The sequence below is a fragment of the Antennarius striatus genome, chromosome 6, assembly GCF_040054535.1.
Source record: "Antennarius striatus isolate MH-2024 chromosome 6, ASM4005453v1, whole genome shotgun sequence".
In the NCBI taxonomy this organism is placed as follows: Eukaryota; Metazoa; Chordata; class Actinopteri; order Lophiiformes; family Antennariidae; genus Antennarius; species Antennarius striatus.
Window position 1 is genome coordinate 9740647 of NC_090781.1, and position 23087 is coordinate 9763733.

Consider the following 23087-nt stretch of genomic DNA (forward strand, 5'->3'; position numbering starts at 1 on the left):
GGTTGACGTTCCATTAAAGCTAGCTTACAGTATTCAATATCTGCTGACCAAACATCGGTGCTGACCTCTGATGGATGTCAGAATGTTTCCCATTCAAATCTCTGTGGTACTACTGTCATTTATGCATCTAAGTTGAACTTGGTGTTTCAAAAGAAGTTTGACACTCTGGGGACAACCGAAAGACAACTTTTGGGTTAGTGATTGCACCAAGGTGGAAAAGATGTGACAGAAACTCCAGTAGTAACCAGTGTGGTTCAAGTTCACATAGAATGTATAAAAACACTATTTTACTCTTTTGTTGGGGGGGGGGTGTTTGTTTGTTTGTTTGTTTTGTTTTAATGTGCCGCTGTTAGAGTTATTCTTCAAACAACCTGTGAAGAAATAATCAGACACGCACAAAGAAACAGGCAGACTCAAGGTAACTTTTTCTACTGCAGGGGAGACCAACAGCAGACCCAGCACAGTGTGCTCAGGTTTCAAATTGCTTTTGCCCCTCACAGTGTTTTATTGAACAGTTGAAGTAGGCGGTTACAAATTTGGATATACTGTAGATCATCAAACAAGAAAATCATCACAGGTGTAATAAGAACCTCAAGTTATATGTGATTGGTTAACTATTTATTTATTCAGTGTATTTTTCTGTTTCCAGACATGTTATTATAGCAGACTTTCATCAGTGTTGGAACATCGATAACAACACCCTAAGAGAAAAAAAAGGTTGACGGGTAGAAGCCATTGGCTTGTAAAGTTCCCGTCCCCTAAATCAACAACATCTCTCTCATTGCAACACATTATCAACCAAATTCATACATTGCATGTCACATTTCAATTATTTTATTTTGGTGCATTGTTTTAAATCATCCATTCAATAGGTGTGCATCTTTGCACACGTCTTTGTCAGTTCTTGAGGAGAGTCCAATTTTGTCAAGTTCCGAGTGATGTTTCTGGGCAATTTTATGGTGTAGGTGCTGATTGAATTTCTTGTTTTGTGTGGCTGAGATGATGTTGAATTCTGTGCCTTCCCAAACTCTTAGTTACTGGCATCAGCATCACGGTTCATGGCAACCACCTCCATACATTTTTCCAACCTCAACTAGGATATATGTAAGTGATTAACTAAGAAATAATGAAACGATAATGAAGCAATGATAATAAAGACTGAATTCTTCCATCAGCTGCATATATTTATCTTTTCATACACAGCGGAGTAATCATTGTCTGACATGAATTGAAATGGGAAGATTAATGATGTTGGTGATTTCCTCTCTTTCTTTCTTGGAGGGGGGTGGCCTTGCCTGCATTGTTCTTTGGGTCCAAGCTGAGTTGTGGGGTGAAGTTGTGATTTGAAGAATGGAAAGAAAATGTGGGGACAATTAATGAAATTGGTCTCAGAGGTAAAGTTAACATGTGTTTCATGTCAGACTGATCGTGTGCTGTACCATCACAGATAGAACTCCCACTGATAACAGAACTCGCTCATAATGTAGTACTATTTTTTTTTTTACATCCAGTGGTTGTACTTTCATTGTCTGACATTCATTGCTTATATTTTGAAGTTACATTCTTGTGATTCAATACAGGTAGTCCTAAACATATGAACGTAATTGGTTCAAAGAGGTTGTTAAATTGTCCTCTATCCATCCATCCATCCATCCACCTTCCACCGCTTAACAGTAGTCGGGTAGCAGGGGCAGCAGCTTCAAAAGGGAACCCAAAACTTCCCTTTACCCGGCCACATCCACCAGTTTGACTGGGGGATCCCAAGGCGTTCCCAGATCCACCTGGTCCTGGGTCTGCCCCGAGGTCTCCTTCCAGCTGGACGTGCCAGGAACATCTCCCTAGAGAGGTCCCCCGGAGGCATAGGCACCAAATGCCCAAACCACCTCAACTGACTCCTTTCCAGGTGAACGAGCAATGAGTCTACTCTGAGCCCCTCGCGAATAGCAGTGTCTCTCACCCTATCTCTAAGGGAGACACCAGCTATCTGCCTGAGAAAGCCCATTGTATCCGTGATCTTGTTCTTTTGGTCATGACCCATCACTCATGACCATAGGTGAGGGTAGAAACGAAGATTGAACAGTAGCTGGAGAGCTTTGCCTCTCTGTTTAGCTCTCTCTTTGTGACAACAGTGTGGTAAAGCGACTGCAATACAGCTCCTGCTGCCCAAATTCTCTGTCCAATCTTACGTTCCATTGTTCCCTCACTCATGAACAGGACCCCAAGATACTTAAACTCCTTCACTTGGGTTAGGACCTCATTCCCCACTCAGAGAAGGCAGTCCACCGGCTTCCTGCTAAGGAATATGGTCTCAGATTTGGAGGTACTGATCTTCATCCCCGCCGCTTCACACTCAGCTGCAGACTGGACCAGTGAGTGCTGCAGGTCACAGGCCGATGATGCAAACAGGACAACACCATCTGCAAAAAGCAGCGATGCAATCCTCAGCCCACCAAACTGTAAACCCTCCTCACCATGACCGTATCCCTGGGGATACACTGTATCCCACAGTGTATCCCTGGGGGCCCGATCGTATGGCTTCTCCAAGTCCACAAAACACATGCAGACTGGATGAGTATACTCACAAGACCCCTCTATGATCCCTGCAAGAGTAAAGAGCTGGTCCGTTGTTCAACGACCAGAACGGAACACACATTGTTCCTCCTCAATCCTAAGGTTCAACAATCGGCCAGACCCTCCTTTCCAGCACCTTGGAGTAAACTTTCCCAGGGAGGCTGAGGATTTTGAAGCCCCTGTAGTTTGCACACACCCTCTGGTCCCCCTTTTTAAAAAGAGGAACCACCACCATAGTCTGCCACACTTTCAGCACTGTCCCAGACTTCCACACAATGTTAAAGAAGCGTGTCATCCATGACAGCCCCTTGACATCCAGAGCCTTCAGCATTTCCGGGCGAATCTCATCAAAAGCCGGGGCTTTGCCACCATGAAGTTGTTTAACTGCCTCGATGAATTTGCGCAGAGAGACTGACTCGAATCCCCCATCATCCTCCAGCTCTGCCTCTGCAACAGAGGACGGGTCAGTTGGGGTACTTGGATTTAGGAGTTTCTCAAAGTGTTCCTTCCACCGACTGACAACCTCCTCAGTTGAGGTGAACAGTGTCCCATCCTTGCCGTATACAGCTTGGATGGTCCCCTATTTTCCCCTCCTGAGGTCTCGGACAGTCCTCCAGAACAACTTTGGTGCTGTCTGAGAGTCCTTCTCCATGGCCCCTCTGTACTCCTCCCACTCTGGTTTGCCTTCATCATCACAGCCGAGGCTGCAGTCCTTTTGGCCTGTTGGTACCTTGCAACGCCCTTCCAGGTGTCTCCATCATTGCCGACGTGCGCAATTAAGTCCCCCAGGAGAACAATGGAGTCTCCTACAGTGATTCCATGAAGGTCCCCATTTAGAGACCCCAAAAAGGCCAAATACTCGGAGCTTCTATTTGGTGCATACACACAGACAACATTCAGAGTTTTCCCTCCCACAGCCTTAAAGTGTAGGGAGGCGACCCTCACATCCACCAGGGTGAACTCCAACACAGCGGCGCTCAATCGGGGGCTTGTCAGTATCGCCACACCCACCCTGCTCCTCACGCTTGATGAAACGCCACACTAAAACAAGGTAAAACCCCTATCCAGGAGTTTGGATCTAGACCCAAGGCTATGCGTGGAGGTAAGCCCCACCAGATCCAAATGGTAATGCTCCACCTCCAACACAAGTTCCAGCTCCTTCCCGGCAGTAAGGTGACATTCCACGTCCCCAAAGTCGGCTTCTGCCGCCTGGGTCTGGTCTGTCATAACCCCGTGTCATCACTGCCACCCATTTGGTAGTGCACCCAACCCCATCAATCTGTCCTGCAGGGTAAATTGTTAAGTAAATTGTTAAGTCACGATTTAGTCAGTTTCAATGTATAATCACCCTTTAAGGTCATTTAAATTCCATTACTTCTCTAAATACAAAGTGCTTTGTCAAGGATAGGATTAGGACTCAAATGCAGAGCACTCAAGGAGAGGCTTTCATTCATATTTTAATCCATAAAGCAGAAATCCAAGACACACAAGAAAACTCCCAAAGTTCAAAAAACTAGATATGCAGGCAAGGGTACAAAAACAACCTGGCAAAGAACCACAAGAGAGTCAGGCGTAAAAAGCCTCAGGCTAATCAACCTGATCAAGTCCAGGAGTTGAGATGAAGGACAGGTGTGGAGAGGAGACTCCGCCCAAAAGTTCGGCCTCTGTTCCTGCCACACCCCAGCATGGCAGAGCAGTAACACCGAACAGTGACAGTACTGTTCCCTCAGATTTATTAGAAACAATAGCAGGACAAAATACAAACTTTTATATATTTTCTCCTTATCTTTTAATGATAAGGAGCAAATATATATAATGATAAATTTAATCATTTATCATTCCTTGAGGAAAAGAAGAAAACACTTCAAGGAACTCTCGACCAGTATTAAGTGCTTCCACCAACAACCAGAGTCAGATTTTGACAATCCACTTCACGTTACTGTAGCATTTAGCAAGTCATTCACATTTAGAATGAAGGAAGAGGAGGAGGGGAGTATTATTGTCAGTCAGAGTTATCAATAGAGAGATCGTCACCACTATTAATATCTTCACTAGCCTTTGCTTTATCATACATGATCAGTAAAGTATCTAAAGTACGAACTAGGGTTGAGCCGGATACTCGTTTCATACAAGTATCCGGTACGGATAACGCATTTTTGATGAATACGAGTACGATACGAATAAAACCCGTTAATAGGATAGGAAAATCATCCGGACTGTTTTCACGCTCTGTGATTGGCCAGTCACACATACTTCCCGCCCTTCCCTACAGACTGCAGTCAGAGCAGAGTTTGTCCCTGTCCCACTCTCCGGCACACACAGACAATTACTGATCTCTCTGTTGGTGGCTTTACTGTTCCTCATGTCTTTCTTCTTAGGTTTTCTTCAGCTTGCCTCCATTTCGGTGTTTGGTTACCTGGTGAACTTTCTTATTGTTGTTTTTTTGTTGCACATACGCGTGCATTTAACCACCTCCTCCACTCGTCTTTTTTTTTGTTTGTTCTAAACTCTGTTCAAATTTTTAATTCTATACTTTATAAATATTTTAACTGAGACATAGTGCGCATACACACACACACACACACTCACACTCACTCACCGCAATCAACATTGTTTAACTTAATGTGAAAAAAAAGTGCCAAGAACATTAGGTGCTAAAAATAAATAATTGGAAAAAAAAACAAAAAACAGTGTGATTATTAAAAAAAATTAAACTGAAAAAGAAGAAAAAAATTAAAAGTTTTCTTAAGTATGACAATTCTTGTTCATGCATAGTTGATAATATCCTATTGCATGCACTTAATTAATGTATTTTGTGTTTACTCGTTCTATATATAGTTCCTTTACTATTGTGATCAAAACCGCTACACGTTGAATCTCAATTCTGAGGCTCTTCGATAAATAGTCATTCATAGACTTAAGAATATTCATGTTCTGACTCAGTTCCATAAAAAACTTGTTCTGTAAATAGTTCTCTTACTTTTGTGATCAAAAACATTGATTTGAATCTCAATGTTGAGGCTGTTCTGTAAATAGTTTTAAACTAAACAATAAATATAGCAATTTGTGATCAATCCATATCAATGTTAGACTTAAAATAATGTAGTGATTTAAGCCCCACCCATTTCCGGTAAACCACACCCACTTCCTGTTTAATCCCTGCCAATTCTGAGTACAGATACGGATACAGATAATCTAGTTGGTTGAACAGATACAGATACAGATAGTGGTGTACTCGCTCATCCCTAGTACAAACCATTACACGTTGAGATGCTCACAGGGACAACAACAACAAAAAAACAACAGGAGGGGTTGATGAGGAGGGGTTGTGGTGCTCCTCGGTGGGGCTTGTGGCAGAAAGGGGAATTGCAGCACAATAGGTGGACATGGTAGTGTGTGTTTATTTATATCTGAGTGTTTGTAAATGGAGTGTTCGCATGTTGAGGATTACCTGTATTTTTTATTTCTTATTTGATTTATCACTAAGATACTTTGTCAATATCATTATTTTCTTTCTTGTATTGTAACCATTGCATGCTGTAAATTCAGACTTCTCTAGAGGGTAGTAAAAGTATTATGAGATAAGCTAAAAATTCATCAATATTGTAACTATTCTGTAGCTCAACCAGTGCTAGTAAGATAAGATGATTTAAAAAATCATTTCATTGTCTTTTAGTTGTTTAATGCATCATGTCATTTAGCATGGGTCATTCCACTAACATCAGAGTGTTGAATCATTAGGACTCATAATGTCCATATGCCACTCCAAACATCATTCATATTTTTCACTATCACCATCTGTCTGTCTAATTTTGGCCTGTGGGCTGCTGATGTAATCTGTTTTACTAATTATGATCACATGTCTTCACACCTAATATACCCGTAATATCAGTGTTTCACTTGTATGGAGCGACCTCGACATGCTAAAACAAGCAATCTGTGTATAGATTGCATTTGTAGACTTATATTTGATTGGAACTCTGCAGTCAAATGAAACTGTTTGTTCACGATGTGTTTTTTACGGGTAACCCTGAAGAGTCATTTGTACTGTATTTCAATTTAAGGGATATATCTTTGGTTGCAGAATCTATTACAGGCTTTCTGTGATGTACCTTACATTGTTGTCTGAATTTTATGCAGGCAGATGAAAAGTTGTGCTTTCAATTTTGTTTGATGAACTCATTGCACCTGTCAATATATATTGTTATTTTATGTGTTTAGGGCGGCAGTGGCTCAGTTTTGGGCGGCAGTGGCTCAGTTTTGGGCGGCAGTGGCTCAGTGGTAAAGCGGGCGGTAGAGCAGGTCGTCCTATGATTTAAGATCGGCGGTTCGATTCCCGCTCCCGCCCCCCCCAAAATACCCGGAGGTGAGCTGACAGTGGGAGGTGTCAGCTCATCTCTGGAGCACTGCCGAGGCACCCTTGAGCAAGGTGCCGTCCCCTTTACAAAATTGCTCATTTGAGGCGCACCAAGAAGGAGCTGCCTGCCACTCTACCTCCCCTGCATGCCCACAGGCCCCTATGTGTGTGTGTGTGTGTGATACAGGGGCCTGTACTCACAAATATACGTATATGTATGCATGCGTTTGTAATCAGTAGCTAGAGTGTGCGTTCTTAATTTCCCTTCGGGGATCAAACCAGTATATAAAATTAAAAATTAAATTTAAAAAAAATTATTGTACAAAAATGTTTAATCAATTTTTCTTTAATTTCTCTTCTGGTTCTTGATCTAATGACCCCCAATCAGCCTTCCCTATTCTCCTTCTTGGTGTCCTTAGCACTCAAATGGGGTTGGGGGTTGTTCAGTCTGTGCGATGTTTCTGGTGGAGTGCATGGAGCAAGAACAGTCTTTCCCTGAATGGTGATGTGATTATTGGTGGACTTTTTCCTCTTCGGTCCACACCTTCAGCTTTGCAGCAAGATTTCACCAAGCGACCACTTCATGATCCATGCACTGGGTAAATATAATCACTACATCACTAATATTAAATGTATAGTCTGTTAGTTTTGTCTTTGTTTCCTATTTTATGATGATGTTGACAAGATAATTCCTGATAATTTTGTTGAAAATAATTTAATCTTGCAAATTATTGTGCTACACGAACAAACTTAAAAATGCTTATATTTCTGTTGAAATAAATAATTTAAAAAAAAATAACCCTCAAAATTGTCTATCTACTGAAGTTAAAAAATGTTAACAAAGATTTTTATTGTATATAACAATGTCATTGTTTGAAACTTTAAATATAGGATTAACACAATTTCAACATGGAATGGAAAATAGAAACAGGGAAATACATTTTAAAGAAATAAATAATTCAGATTTTCCCACCATACAGTACATTAATCAGTACACTGATTGACTGATTGATTGATTGATTGATTGATTGATTGATTGATTGATTCATCACTGCTTTATGATTTAATTAACATTCTTTCCATATCCATTGTCTGAGTTTTGAACCAGGGTCATTAAAAACTGCATATGCTATGGCATTCGCGGTGGAAGAAATCAATCGTAACAGCACCCTGCTGCCAGGAGTAAAGCTGGGCTACCGTATACTAGATAGCTGTGGACGATACCCCTGGGCTCTTCAAAGTGCACTGTCACTTGTTGGAGGAGACTCACAAGGCTGCAGGTTGCAAGACTGTAATAAATGTGAAGATGATGAGCACTCTGGAGAAACAGATGGTATGACATTCACTAGCAAATACCTTTTACATACATGTTATCATATCAGTGAACAGTGGTAGAAAATATTGTTCATTGTTATGCAGCAGGTGATCAGCCCATTCCATTGCTGATTGGTGGTGCTTCATCTACATCAAGTATAACATTGTCCAGTATCTTATGGCCTGTTTCTATGCCAATTGTTTCATGACCTCTGGAATACACATCTGTTTTTTTCTCTTCTTTTTTGTTTGTTTGTTTGTTGGTAAAGGTTAATAGTTTATGTAAATCATTTGTATTTTACTTCAAAATTTAACTCGTCTTTTTCTTTTACATAATGTTTTATAATTATAACTCTCTCCATCAGATCAGCTATCTAGCTACCTGCCCCTGTCTTAGTGACAGGACAAAATTCCCTAACTTCTTCAGAACGATCCCCAGTGACATTTACCAAGCCAGGGTCATGGCACAACTGGCCACTCACTACAACTGGACTTGAATGGGAGCAATAATTGCAAGCAACGACTATGGCCAATCTGCAATACAGGCATGTGCTTTTTTAGTAAATTTAACATGAATCAATTATTTGCAAATCATATATACAGTATATTTATAAAGTATATGTACAGTGTGTGTGTGTGTATATTATACACACACACACACACACACACACTGTATACTGCTTTTTATATCTCAGGTATTTCAGGAGGAGATCAAGGGAAAAACTGCGTGTTTGGACTTCATTGAGACTGTCAGTACACAAACTATTCTGAGTGATGTCAAACGAGTAGCACTCAGAATTCAAACTTCAACTGTGAGAGTAATTATCGTATTTTGCTGGTATACATTAATACGAGAAGTATTTATGGAGCTGGCCGTGAGAAATGTGAGGAAAATAACAGTGACACGTTTAAGGACAATAGCAGTTACCATTCACCATGTATATACAGATTTTTCTTCAGAAAAAAAACCTTTTTTTTAATTTCAGCTGTTATTTTTTTTCTATTGCTTAACTCTAGGTGACTGACAGACAGTTTCTGGCAAGTGAATCTTGGAGCACAAGTGATGATCTACTCAAAGATCTTGCCATCTCTCAAGTGGCAAAAGGTGTTCTTGGTGTGGCCATTAAAAGTTCAACAATACCTGGATTTCAAAATTATCTCAGACGTTTGTGCCCAGTTCTTCGACCTGATGATAAATTCTTAAGAGAATTCTGGGAAAAACAGTTTGGATGCAGTTCTGGAGCTAACCAATCACATGTAATACTCCTCTTTTCATATTTTTTTCCATCCCTTAAAACTAAATCAGTCTCTCTTCCAAATATGTCTTTTTTATCTCCTCCTAAGGGGTCATTTCAGAAAGTGCTACCATCCTGCAATGGGACAGAGTCTTTGAAGGGAGTGCAAATTCCCTTTATTGATACATCTCATCTAAGGGCTGAATATAATGTCTACCTTGCTGTTTATGCTGCAGCCCATTCCCTTCACAGCCTTCTCTCCTGCCCTGAAACAGACCAGACTCCTGGAAACATTTCTACCTGCTCCTCTCCAAAACATATCACCCCCATAGAGGTTAATTCAAATGTACATGTCTCTGTCAGAGTGATAGTTGATGAATATACATTTTCAGATTTGTTTTAATAGAGATTTTTCACCTTTTTATTCTTTCAGCTGCTGCATCATTTGAACAAAGAGACCATCACTACTCCTCAAGGCGATATATTTAATTTCAAAGGTTCTGACATCCCAGTAAAGTATGACATTGTCAACTGGCAGACCGCCCCTGAAGGAAATCTTAAACTGAATTTAATTGGTCATGTAGATGGTTTATACCTTCACATTAACGAGGCGGCTATCCAGTGGAGTACTGGATTCAATCAGGTAGACTGATCAACTAGTTTATAATAACTCAGTTCACAAGAATACATCACTTGAAACTTTGAATGTCTTATTATTCAGGTGCCAATTTCAGTGTGCACTGAGAGCTGCCCTCCAGGTACCAGGAGGGCCAACAGGGAAGGAGAACCTCTATGCTGCTGTGTCCCATGTGCAGAAGGGTATATTAACAATAAAACTGGTAAGGAAATCACTGTCATTAATTCTAACATCTTATTCTTGTTTGGATTTATTTTTCCATCTTCTATTTCTTAACATTTCCAGGTTCTATTCACTGTCAGAGTTGTCCTGTTGAGTTCTGGTCCAATTTTGAGAAAACTGCCTGTATTCCGGGCGGCACGGTGGCGCAGTGGTTAGCACTGCTGCCTCACAACACGGCGGACTCGGGTTCGAGTCCAGCTCTGTGCGGAGCTCGCATGCTCTCCCCGTGTCTGCGTGGGTTCTCTCCAGGTTCTCCGGCTTCCTCCCACCTCCAAAAGCATGCGCTTCAGGTTGATTGGCTGGTCCCAAATTGACCATAGGAGTGAGTGTGTGTGCCTGCTTGTTTGTTTCTATGTGGCTACGCGGTACACTGGCGTAGTGCCTGGAGTGTCCCCTGCCTCACGCCCTGAGACTGCCAGGATAGGCACTGGCTACCCCGCGACCTGCGTTAGCGGATTAAGCGGGTTGGAAGATGAATGAATGAATGCCTGTATTCCTCGCCAGCTGGACTTCCTCTCCTTTAATGAAACCTTGGGTATTACCCTGACTACAGCTGCTGTATCTGGAACCGTAGTGACAACAGCTGTGTTTGTAGTGTTTCTTTACTATTGTTAAACACCAATGGTAAAAACATGAAGGAGATTGTTTTGTGTTCATTTTTTCTTTTTAAGCGTATCCTCCAAAATTATTATATTTTAAGTGTGCAAATATTATTGGAAATAAACTGATTTTAAGGACACAGTCAAGAATTCTTAGTTGTTTGCCATGTTTGTGGTATTCCTTTACTATCGTCAGACACCTGTGGTAAAATCATGGTGTGTATTTGAAATTTCTCTGCTCAATTTTTTTCTCTTTCAGTGTATCCTCAAAAGGCATTGAAATTGCAAATTATTTTGTTTAATCTGGTTTACAGGTTCGAGCCAACAATTCAGAACTGAGCTTTTTGCTTCTTCTTTCACTGAAGCTCTGCTTTCTGTGCTCACTGGTGTTCATTGGTCGTCCATCAGTCTGGTCATGTCGGTTTCAGCAGGCAGCTTTTGGGATCAGCTTTGTCCTTTGTATTTCCTGTCTCCTTGTCAAAACACTAGTAGTTCTTGCTGTTTTCCGCTCAGCTCAGCCTGGTGCTGGAAGATTGATGAAGTGGTTTGGTCCAGGCATACAGAGAGGAAGTGTCTTTCTTTTTAGCTCTATACAGGTACGAATGATTTGCTTTTTAAATTAAAACAACAATCTGTTATTGCATTCATTATTTTAACAACAATATTGAATTAAAACACTGAAATCCATTGACTTTGTCTTTAGGTTATCATCTGTACTCTATGGCTGTCCCTCAGTCCACCAGTACCTGAACGTGATGTGGGGTTAGAAGGGTCAAAGGTCACATTGATGTGTGTAATGGCGTCTGTGCTGGGATTTTCTCTGGTCCTTGGGTACATTGGCCTGCTGGCCTGTACCTGCCTCCTTTTGGCCTTTCTTGCAAGGAAACTCCCCGACAACTTCAACGAGGCTAAACTGATCACCTTCAGCATGCTGATATTCTGTGCTGTCTGGGTGACATTTGTCCCTGCTTACGCTAGCTCTCCAGAGAAATATGTTGTAGCTGTGGAAATATTTGCAATCCTGGCCTCTAGCTATGGTTTACTTCTCTGCATTTTCACCCCAAAATGTTTCATAATTCTTTGGAGACCTGAAAGAAACACCAAGAAACACGTGATGGGCAGATAGGTTTTCTTAGCTCTGTATCATGCATGTGTTTTTATGATGATAAATAAAGTCTGTTCTTATCACTTAAATAATGATCATTCATTATGATAAATATGATGAAATCAATATTTCATAATATTATTACTGGCACATTCATTTAACTTCCATTATAGTTATTCTGGAGAGATAATAAAGCTTGCATATCAGTTGGGCGGCAGTGGCTCAGCAGTAGAGCGGACATCTTATGACCAGACATTGCCTGGAAATTGGCAGATCGATTCCTGCTCCATCCAGACATCCTCAGAACGTGAGCTGACTGTGGGAGGTGTCAGTACACCTCCCGTCCACTGCTGAGGTACCCTTAAGCAAGGCACCGTCCACTTACAAGCTGCTCAATTGGGCGCCATCACTTGGACCATCACCTGCCCTCTTTGGGAACTAAGTTATCAATCTTTATTAGAGGTTCCTATCGTAAGCCTGAGAGGGAAGTGCTTCACCTTCAGGTGTTAATAGGGAAACAGAGACAGAAAACACAAACAGGGTAGTGGACAGACAGGCAGTGCGAGTGGAAAAGACTTGAGCTGTTTCATTATTTCTAACAACTTACACCTTAACACCTAATATTATAAAATACCAGATTAGTGAAGGTCCTAACAGTATTGAATAGGCCATCAGAGGACAACAGTGCAGAAGGAAGGCAGAGGGCATGAGAATGTGATGTCTGTAAAGAGACTCATCACAGTCTGACGGGGCCCAACAGTTCTCAACAATTGGACTCGACAGAACCTGGTAAGCCCTGAACCAACATGCATATGTGACGAAAACCAAAGCCCAGAGAGGCTACCAGAACCCAGCAGGACCAGGCTAGCAGAGCACCCCCACCCCCGAGTAGCCAGGAGCATCCAGAAGTCATCACCCGAAGAGCCACGGGGGGCGCAGAGAACCACGTAGACCTAGGGACCAAGAGGAGATTGCAGATTCTACAGCCAGGGCGCCCAGGAGGCATGGAGTAAGGAGCCAGACCCCAACACATGGTGATCGGCCAAGCCCACACCCAGGGTGTCAGAGGCAGCAAAATCCGGGCTGCATGTCCACGCCTACCGTGGCTGCCACCTCAAGCCAAAGCAGGGCCATGTACCCGCCCCCAATGAGTCGGTGGGCCGGAGCATCACCCCCATACTCCCCTTACCCCACCCCCCACCTCAAAAGGGAACACCCAGCCCTCCAGCCGACCCCCAGGAAGCGGAGGACCTCCAGGCCCCCCAGTGTTGATGAGAGACGGGAAGGGGTGGGCAGAAAGGAGAGGAAAGACGAGGTGGAGCAGAGCAGAGAAGGGAGCAACAGGAGGGTCAACCCACCCCACACCCCAAATGCCAGCCAGAGTATCCCAGATGAGAGTCACCCCGAGATCCCCGGGGAGATCAAATGAACTCAGCACCCCCAGGGCCCAAAAGGCGAGACAAGAGATACAATAGCCGCCCGGGATAGGCGCCAGAGCCAGGCAGGCCCCGGAGATCCAGAGAGCAAACCCAGAGGCTAAGAGGGAAAGGGGTCCCCGAGCGTATGCACTCAACCATGGTGACCCCAGATCCATCCTTCAACTATGAGGTGGCACAAAAGACACAATTTAGTGATCAGATCATGAGCAAAGACGGTCAAAATATGTTCAGAATCATCTCAGATGTGTAAGAGTGGAGGCATACACTGACAGACAAGAGAATGTCATAGATTTATATTTCAAGGTCTAATAAATGGAGACCATTTTTCTTTAAACTACGCCAGTTGTTCCTTTTGAGTAGCAGATATTTTCTCAAGCAAAATGGATCAATGAGGAGATCCAGCCAATGGGTGATGTTTAAGGCTCTTTTACCTTTCCAGTTGACCAAATTGGTTTTCTTGTCAATGGCAAGAGCTACAAGTGTGGGCTGTGAATGAGCTTGAGGTAAGGCCATATCTGTAAGTTCGCTGATTAAGCAGATCTTCTTCTTTTTGTTTTGGCCAAGCAAGGCGACAAAATACACCATAAATGACACACTACACACACACTAAGGTTTAAAAAAAACACTGGTGTCTGCAGTGTATTGTTTCGTATTGTTTCCTTTTCCAGGTGTATCATGTTTCTTTGATAGTGTTCCCTTTTCTACAGGCAGAGAGGGTAAGTTTAAGATTATAAGGATGAGATACTTTATTTCATCTTCCATGACTGCATGTCAAAAGGCAAATGTGAATCAAATGTATCCAAACACAATTAGAATACACCAAAGAATTGGGGAAGTAGAATAGACATAAGCCAGTATTTCTACCGACTCCTTTCGGTCACATTTCTTGCATGTGTCCATAGTTTTACATCTGTTGTCTTATTTCATCTCCTGTGAGTGATATTGACAAATGAATATACCAAGGCATTGTCTTTCTTGTGTGTCACTATCCCTTTCATTTAGGTTGGAATTACTTTTGCTGTCATGACAGCAACAATGATGCAAAATTTAAAAAAAAAAAAGAACTCACAACAAGATGTGCAAAGAGATATGTGTGTCAAAATGTAAAAGTCTAAATTTCTCTGAATTATCTGCATATGTGCAGAGGTGGATGTGTGGTCCCACCCCCAGATCCCCACCAACCAAACACTCACCTACACACCCACCCACAGACACACACGCACGCACGCACGAACGCGCGCGCACACACACACACCCACACACACACACACACACACACACACACACACACACACACACACACACACACACACACACACACACACACACACACACACACACACACACACACACACACTCCTCCATGGGATTATCAGCAGTTATAAATATCCAAAACAAGAACTTGATTGTGCAAGGCGGGAGGGGACAGTGTCACACATTACACACCTTGTTATCTGTCAACTGTATCTGTTACAGCATCCATTTTATCACTGGAATTATTTGACTTCACAACGGAAAGTCTTCAGTCTCAAATATTCACTTTCTCCACTTCTGGCAAGAATTGAACTGAATATTTTTTTGTTTTGTTTTGTTTTTTTCCAGTAGTTAAATATTTGTTGTTTGTGTTCTCAGTATATAATGTGCCAATGAGCAGTTATCTAACTGGGTATAACGCACATATTTAAAGTGTCTGCAACACATAAATCCATGTCTTTGTTCTCATGGTTTTATACTCTATGGTCCTCCTCAGCCCTACCCTTGCTTCTTATGGGGCTTGTGGGGAAACAAATGGGGCTCAAGGTTGGATTGCAGGTGGTGCAGACAGTGTTTTGTTCTCGGTGGGGCAGACTGAGCGACCAGGGTCTGTACGAGGATGGAGATGTGGTAATTGGCGGATTGTTCAGTCTTCATTACAAGCCTCCAGTGACAGCTCACAACTTCACTCAGCCACCATACAATAAACCTTGTACTGGGTAAAAAATTGAATACTGCATTGTTTAAAATTGAATATTTAATGTTTAATTGTTATGACATGGATATGTATCCTGCATTTGTTGCAAAAACTGGCCTCATCTTTCCCATTCTTATAGATAAAAAAGCTGCATTTTTTGGAATGGACATCTTTCCATTGTCAAAATTATTGTATTATGTTATAACACAAAAAGATTGCCTTAAAACTAGAGTTAGAAGCTCCACAACTGCTTTCTTATTTTAACCTCTTTTTTGTTCTTTCTTTCCTTTGTTTTCAGATTAGAAAATCTCCCTTTGCAGTATGTGTATGCTATGGTGTTTGCAATTGAGGAGATAAATAATAGTACAGCATTGCTGCCAGATGTGAAACTGGGCTACCACATTCATGATAGCTGTGCTTTGCCCTCTTGGGCTATGCAGGCAGTACTATCAGTGGTCGGAGGAGACAGTACCAACTGTAATACAACAGCCCTGCCAGACTACTCTAATAATTACAATGAGGGAAGAAGAGCAAAGAAAGGTACTAAGCATTAAAAGCTTTGCAGAGAACTAATGTGTATCATCATGTGTCAATGACAATTGACAATAAAAAAGTATGACATGTATTCAAAACAGAAAGTGAAACAGAAGGAAGTATTATTTTTATTTAATGTGATGTTATCAGGTGATCCTTCTGTTCCTTTGGTCATTGGTGGATCTTCGTCAGTGGCGGCTAAGATACTTTGCAGAATCCTGGGGCCTTTGTCTGTACCTCTAGTGCGTACCCTCAGTTATTTTATTTGTTATTGTTTAAAATTACTATTAAAAAATAGATTGTTACTCACTATTTTATTCAATATGTTAACATTTGATTTTTACTTTGAATTAACTATAGATTAAGAATTATTAATTAATATTGACAAAAAGCAGCATCTGTCTATATTTTGTGCCATGCCATTTTTTATAATTCAAGGTATTCTATTGTTCTCATAACAAAAACGTCATTGCACGAGAAAACATCACAATAATTTATGATTGAGATAGAAAAGGAAAGCCTGATTCCAGAATATCTCTGGATGTTTTCTCTCTGTATGTTAGATGAGTTATACTGCCAGCTGCCCCTGTTTAAGTGACAGGCGCCAATTTCCAACCTTCTTCAGAACCATGCCCAGTGACATTTATCAAGCCAAAGCTATTGCACATATTGCCATTCGTTACAATTGGACTTGGATAGGAGCAGTGATAGCAAACAATGATTATGGCCATGTGGCAGTAAAGGTGTGTCCATTTCTTGATCTACTTGTATGGAGAATTTTATTTAATGCATGCATAATGTTGGCATCTATGAAAGTAATTTAAACTACTGTAAAGTTTGAATATTTGCTTTACTTTTAATACTCAACGTAATCAAATGTTGTTGCTCCATTCAACTGTGTGTGTCAGATATTTCAGGAGGAAACTCAGGGGAAGGGTGTGTGTCTGGCATTCGTAGAGACTCTCCAGAGAGAAAACATTGTGAGTGATGCCAGACGGGCTGCACTAAAAATTCAGGCCTCCTCTGCAAGGGTGATTTTGATCTTTTCCTGGTATACTGATGTGAGGGAATTGTTTCTTCATTTAGAAAATCTAAATGTAAGTAAAAATGAATTGAATAGTCTTTTGAATTTATAAATTAAACATTTTCATATTTGACAATCACACTGTCAAATATGATGATCTTGTGTGTTGTTTTGCTCGTTCAAGGTGACTGACAGACAGTTTCTAGCAAGTGAGGCTTGGAGCACAAGTGGAAATCTTCTCCAAAATGTTGCCACGTCTAAAGTGGCAAATGGTGTTCTTGGTGTTGCCATTCGCAGCTCACCTATACCTGGATTTGAAGACTATCTCACAAGTTTAAACCCATCTCATCGACCTGATAATGAATTCTTAAAAGAATTCTGGAAAAACAAGTTTGGTTGTATTCCTGAGGTAACGTCTCTGTCTTCAGGGTCCTCTTTAGATTCAGCAACTCCAGAAGAGTTGATTCCAACCTGTAGTGGGGCAGAAACTCTGAAGGGAATGCAGCTTTCATTTACTGACACCACTCAGCTAAGGGTGACATATAATGTCTACCTTGCTGTCTATGCAGCAGCCCATGCCCTTCACAGCCTTCTTTCCTGCCCCACTAAAGAAGTGTCTTCTGGAAGCAACAGCTCCACTTGCGACTCGCCAAAACACATCAAACCTGTGGAGGTGAACATTCAACATTTATTTCAACTTTTTTGAAATGCCTTTTAGAGTTTCACAACCAGTGTTTGAATATTTGAAGGAGACTGATAGAAAAATCTAATGTGCAACAAATACACCAGTATTTACAATTCATTTTAAATGATGTGTTTACTATTTCAAAGTATTGTACTTTCAGGTGTTGCAGCATTTGAACAAAGTGAACTTCACCACACCACAGGGTGAATTGCTATATTTTCGAGGTGCTGACATTCCTGCAAAATATGATCTCGTCAACTGGCAGCAAAACTCTCAAGGGTCACTCAGAATTGTTTTGATTGGTCGCGCAGATGGCCTAGACCTTCATATAAATGAGTCAGCTATTCAGTGGAGCACTGGGTCTCATGAGGTAGTTAAAAAGGAGGAATATTTATTAACCAAAATGTGCATTGAATTAAAGTTTTCTGAATGATTTACCATATATTATGTACATCAGAGTATTATTTTGCTTGTTTAGGTTCCAGTTTCAGTATGTAGTGAGAGCTGCCCACCAGGTACCCGGAAGGCCAACAGGAAAGGCGAACCTCTATGCTGCTTTGACTGCATCCCATGTGCTAAGGGTGAGATTAGCAGTAAAAATGGTGAGGACATTACTCCATGAGTATAAACATGGAACTATTGTTGCCAGTTATACAGCACCAATAGCACACACCCTTTCAATATGAAGCTTGCATGAAGCTTCAAGTTCATGACCATTATTCCCAAGATTTTTTTTCTTACTTCCTCTCACAGATTCCCTCAACTGTGAGCATTGTCCTACTGAGTTCTGGTCCAATTTTGACCAAACTGCCTGTATTCCTCGTCAGCTAGACTTCCTCTCCTTTAACGAAACCTTGGGCATTACTCTGACTACAGTTGCTGTGTCTGGTGTTGTGGTTACAACAGCTGTATTTGTGGTGTTTCTTTGCTATCGTCAGACACCTATGGTGAGAGGCAAGGTTACTGCAACATAGAACACTTTTTTTTTAATACTTCGTACTGTAGCTGTTATGGTATATTTCCTCAGCCAAAAGCAATCCTAGATATCTGGTAAAAATAACGTGAATGAATCAATTTCTGGTTGTCACAGTATTTTTAATGTGATTTTTATTTTAAGGTGCGAGCCAACAATTCGGAATTGAGCTTTTTGCTTCTTCTTTCACTGAAGCTCTGCTTCCTGTGCTCATTGGTGTTCATTGGTCGTCCATCAGTCTGGTCTTGTCGCTTCCAGCAGGCAGCTTTTGGGATCAGCTTTGTCCTCTGTGTTTCCTGCCTTCAAGTGAAGACTATAGTTGTTCTGGCAGCTTTCCACTCGGCTCGACCTGGTGCTGGAACCTTGATGAAATGGTTTGGCCCAGGACAACAGAGAGGGAGTGTATGTCTTTTTACCTGTATACAGGTGAGTTGCATATGCACTTTTTAACAGCAGGATCAAACTTGAATAGTATTTTAACAAAAATAGTTTAATTCTAAAAGGAGGGGTTCATTTTAAAGGATTTTCAACTTTATATAGAAAAATGAAACACCAATGTTAAGTGATAAAAGATCAAATCGTTGGTAGTCAGAAATGTAGTTAATTTGAATTTATGCAATGTTAAATATACTGTAACTTCAGCACCCGCTGCTTCTGCTGTCGCGGGTCGCAACCCTATCCCAGAGGACTTGGGTCGTGAAGCAGGGGACACTCCGGGCTCACCACCACAAAAGCTTACTTAGAAAAACTTGATTTTACATGGTTCCATCTAAATGTTTATTCAAAAGATGCTGGACCTTTTCAGTAGTGTTTCTGAAGTTTCAGACTTTCAAAAAATACTGCATTACTCAGATATTCTACTCATCCATAATGTCACATCATATGGCATAGTATGCAATTGTAGAACCCTTTAGATGACCATTAAAGAGAAGGCACATTGGTGTAGTGAGTAACAGTGTCACCTCTCCACCAGTGTCAATTTAGGCCCCCTTATGACCCTGTACAGAATAAGTGATTCCAAAAAATATTTATAGGGATTAATAAATACATGACAGTACATAATACAAAATATTCTTACTTCTTCAAAAAGTATTAAACTGCATTGATCGAAAGTTTGATCAAATTTCCACTGGCATTGTAAATGTTCTAAATGTAAAATATTTTCTCATTTTAAAATACCATGAAATATAAAAGAATTTGATAATGGAGCAATGATGAAAAATACTATATTTTATTATTATTATTATTATTATTATTATTATTATTATTATTGCCTATATCAACTAAAATGTTTTTAAAAATAACATTAATTATAAAGTCTTTTACACTTACCACAACATAAAAAACAAGTAATGAAAAGTGGACAACTACCCCGTCTCCACCGCCACTCGCCTCTCACCCACCCCCAAAAAAATAAAAAATAAATAAATAAGAAAAAAAATATATATATATATATTACATTTTCATTGTAGCTTAATGAAGGTTGTATTCAAAATTATTATATTACCCAAAGAAAACAACATCTCTTTAGCATTCATAGCAAGCACTGTCAGACAAGGAATGGGAGATCAGGAAATAGGCAGTTAGTCGTGTGTATGGTTCGTAACATGTCTGTAGGCCATTGTTTGAAACAAGGTGAAGTAGGGGTTTCCTAGGTCAGAAGAAGTAATTTCTTAGCTACCACCATAGTTATAGAATACTTGAAAAAATCACAGGATATGTGCAAGTCATCCATCCACATACTGACAAACATGACAGTTGGAGGACAAAGATGGTAAAATATGATCTCCACATTGTGAACACACTATCGATCAGACTTGGCTTGGAAAAATAACTCTGACAAATATGGGCATATAAATGCACTTTAAAGTTAATGACTTTATTTGATTTGTTTTAAATGTTTAAATTCTCCAAATTAAAGTTAAGTTTAATTGACTTGTCTGTTAGTTTGAGTTGCCTACTAGAAGGGCAGGTGATGAGGGATTCATGGCAGCAGAAGAGTCTATTTCCAGCCACCCTCCAGTCTCCAACCCAAGACCTAGTGGACAGAGCTATTGCCACCCAGTAGGTGTCAGCTCACCTCTTGAGCACTGCCGAGGCGTGCTTGAGCAAGGTGTGTCCCCCTTACAAGTTCTCATACAGGCGCACCACAAAGGAGCTGCCCACCGCTCTACCTCCCCTGCATGCGTACAGGCCCTCTGTGTTTGTGTTCAGGGCCCATAGGCCCCGTACATATGCATGATATTTAACTAACTAAAGTGTGCCACTAATTTCCCTGCGAGGATCAGAATCAGTATACATACTGTATATATATAAAAAAGTTAAGGGTGTTTTGAACTGCTTTGTATGCAAGCTACTGGTTACAGAGTTAAAGGGACATTACTGTTACTTTTCAAATCATTATAATGTTGCTGCATTTTTGATCTAACACTGCATAATGGTGTTTTTCATCAAGGTTATCATCTGTGCTATTTGGCTATCTCTGAGCCCTCCAGTACCCCAAGCTGACTTGGATATCCCAGGATTACAGATCACCCTGAAATGTTCCATGGTTTCTGTGGTGGGCTTTTGTCTTGTGCTGGGCTACATTGGCCTGCTGGCTTGCACCAGTCTTCTTTTGGCCTTTCTTGCTCGGAAACTCCCTGACAACTTCAATGAAGCCAAAACGATCACCTTCAGCATGTTGATATTCTGTGCTGTCTGGGTTGCTTTTGTTCCTGCTTATGTTAGCTCTCCTGGAAAATATGCAGTTGCTGTTGAGATTTTTGCAATCCTGGCATCCAGTTATGGTTTACTGCTGTGTATCTTTGCTCCAAAATGTTTCATCATTATTTTGCAGCCTGAGAAAAACACAAAGAAACATTTAATGGGAAGGTCGGGACAAAAATAAATGGGTCACGCTGAGATGAAAAAAGAGTAAAACTGATGAACAGCTCCTGAATGTTATTTTAAGATATTGCATTATTAGGAATATATGACACAGATAGACAGACAGACAGACAGACAGACAGACAGACAGACAGACAGACAGACAGACAGACAGACAGACAGACAGACAGACAGACAGACAGACAGACAGACAGACAGACAGACAGACAGACAGACAGACAGACAGACAGGATATCACACTATTCAGAAATAGCAGTTTTACCAACTGACATCTGACATAAGTCACCTGAATACTATTACTATTGACACTCAGTTATTAAAATAGAAAGTCATATGGGTTAGGTATATGGTTATGTATATGTCAAACATTAGACTGATATCTGATAGTATCTTACAGCTGTCATTTGTCTTTGTTTCACTCTTCTTTTAGGGTGTTAATGTACAACAATTAATGATGTAACAATACTTATATAACTTAAAACATTAATATTAATAAACAAACCAATCTAAATTTTGTGGGCTTTTGTTTGTTTGTGTGTTTGTTTGTTTCTTCATTTATTATCTGTTGGTTGGTTGGTTGGTTGGTTGGTTGGTTGGTTGGTTGGTTAGTTTGTTAATGAAACAGTTTCTTGGGTGTGCCATGAATGTGCCGCTTCAAAGCTGCGACACTATAATTGTCAGTGTTTGTGTGTTCGTCCGTTCGTCCGTCCATGTATTTGTTAGTATGTCCACCAAATATCTTCGCAACCGTTGCAGATGGAAAGATGAAACAAAAACCACATTACTTGGGTAGTAAAGGGGATGAAAATGATCTTGACCTTGACAAAACTAGGTCAAGGTCAAATTTCAACCTTTGCACACTCAGGAAGTGGATAAGATAGAAAGACAAGGGAGGAGGCCAGTGTGAGTAAGACCATAAGTCAAAGCTAGTTCTTTGATCTATAAAAGTAGATCAGAGCACTAGCTTTGATCTTTGACCTATGCAAGTAAGTCAGGGTTAAATTTTGAATTCAGCGGTGTCGTGGGATGTTGCAGTCTGTGACTGCCTTGTTTTGTCTTAAAATTGCTGTGAAAGATTCAACAATATGCTCAATTTTTGCTCAATTGTGGCGCACCGCAAAGTCACTGCCCATCACTATGCCTCTCCAAACACTAATCACATGCTTACGGGTCTCTAATGTGTTGTGTGTTTGTTTCAGGTTCCTGTACACAACATTGTATGCATGTTTAACACATATACTGTATGTATAGCCTGAGTGTAAAACTAATTTCCCTGTAGGAGAATAATAAAGTTGAGTTTAATCTTTAATCTTAATCTTTAACAAAGCGCACTTAACAATTAATTAATTAATTTGGAATTGATATATATGAGGAAATCATGTTTGCAGATAAAACCCAAATCAGTGTAACATAACAGTGGCTAGAATTTGGAATTTCTTAATTTCATACAGAGCGCTTGTCTTCTTTTATTTTTAATATTTCTTTGGAACATGAGGGGAATCTCAAATCATAATTCTTCAGGTTATTGCCAAGTAATTTTAACTAAAGACCA

General features: G+C 40.7%; 1 protein-coding gene and 1 pseudogene across 1 annotated transcript; both read left to right on the forward strand.

Moving 5' to 3' along the window:
- Nucleotides 1-4189: 4189 nt before the first annotated feature.
- Nucleotides 4190-12061, forward strand: LOC137596825 (extracellular calcium-sensing receptor-like; annotated as a pseudogene).
- Nucleotides 12062-13615: 1554 nt separating this feature from the next.
- On the forward strand, nucleotides 13616-21536 carry LOC137596826 (extracellular calcium-sensing receptor-like). Its single transcript, XM_068317586.1, has 13 exons — nucleotides 13616-13725; nucleotides 14187-14195; nucleotides 15729-15898; nucleotides 16115-16206; nucleotides 16528-16707; nucleotides 16873-17061; nucleotides 17173-17402; nucleotides 17466-17661; nucleotides 17834-18043; nucleotides 18152-18275; nucleotides 18427-18620; nucleotides 18791-19072; nucleotides 21102-21536. Exons 1-13 carry the CDS (start codon nucleotides 13616-13618, stop codon nucleotides 21534-21536), a joined length of 2421 nt encoding a protein of 806 aa, XP_068173687.1.
- The last annotated feature ends 1551 nt before the right edge of the window (nucleotides 21537-23087 follow it).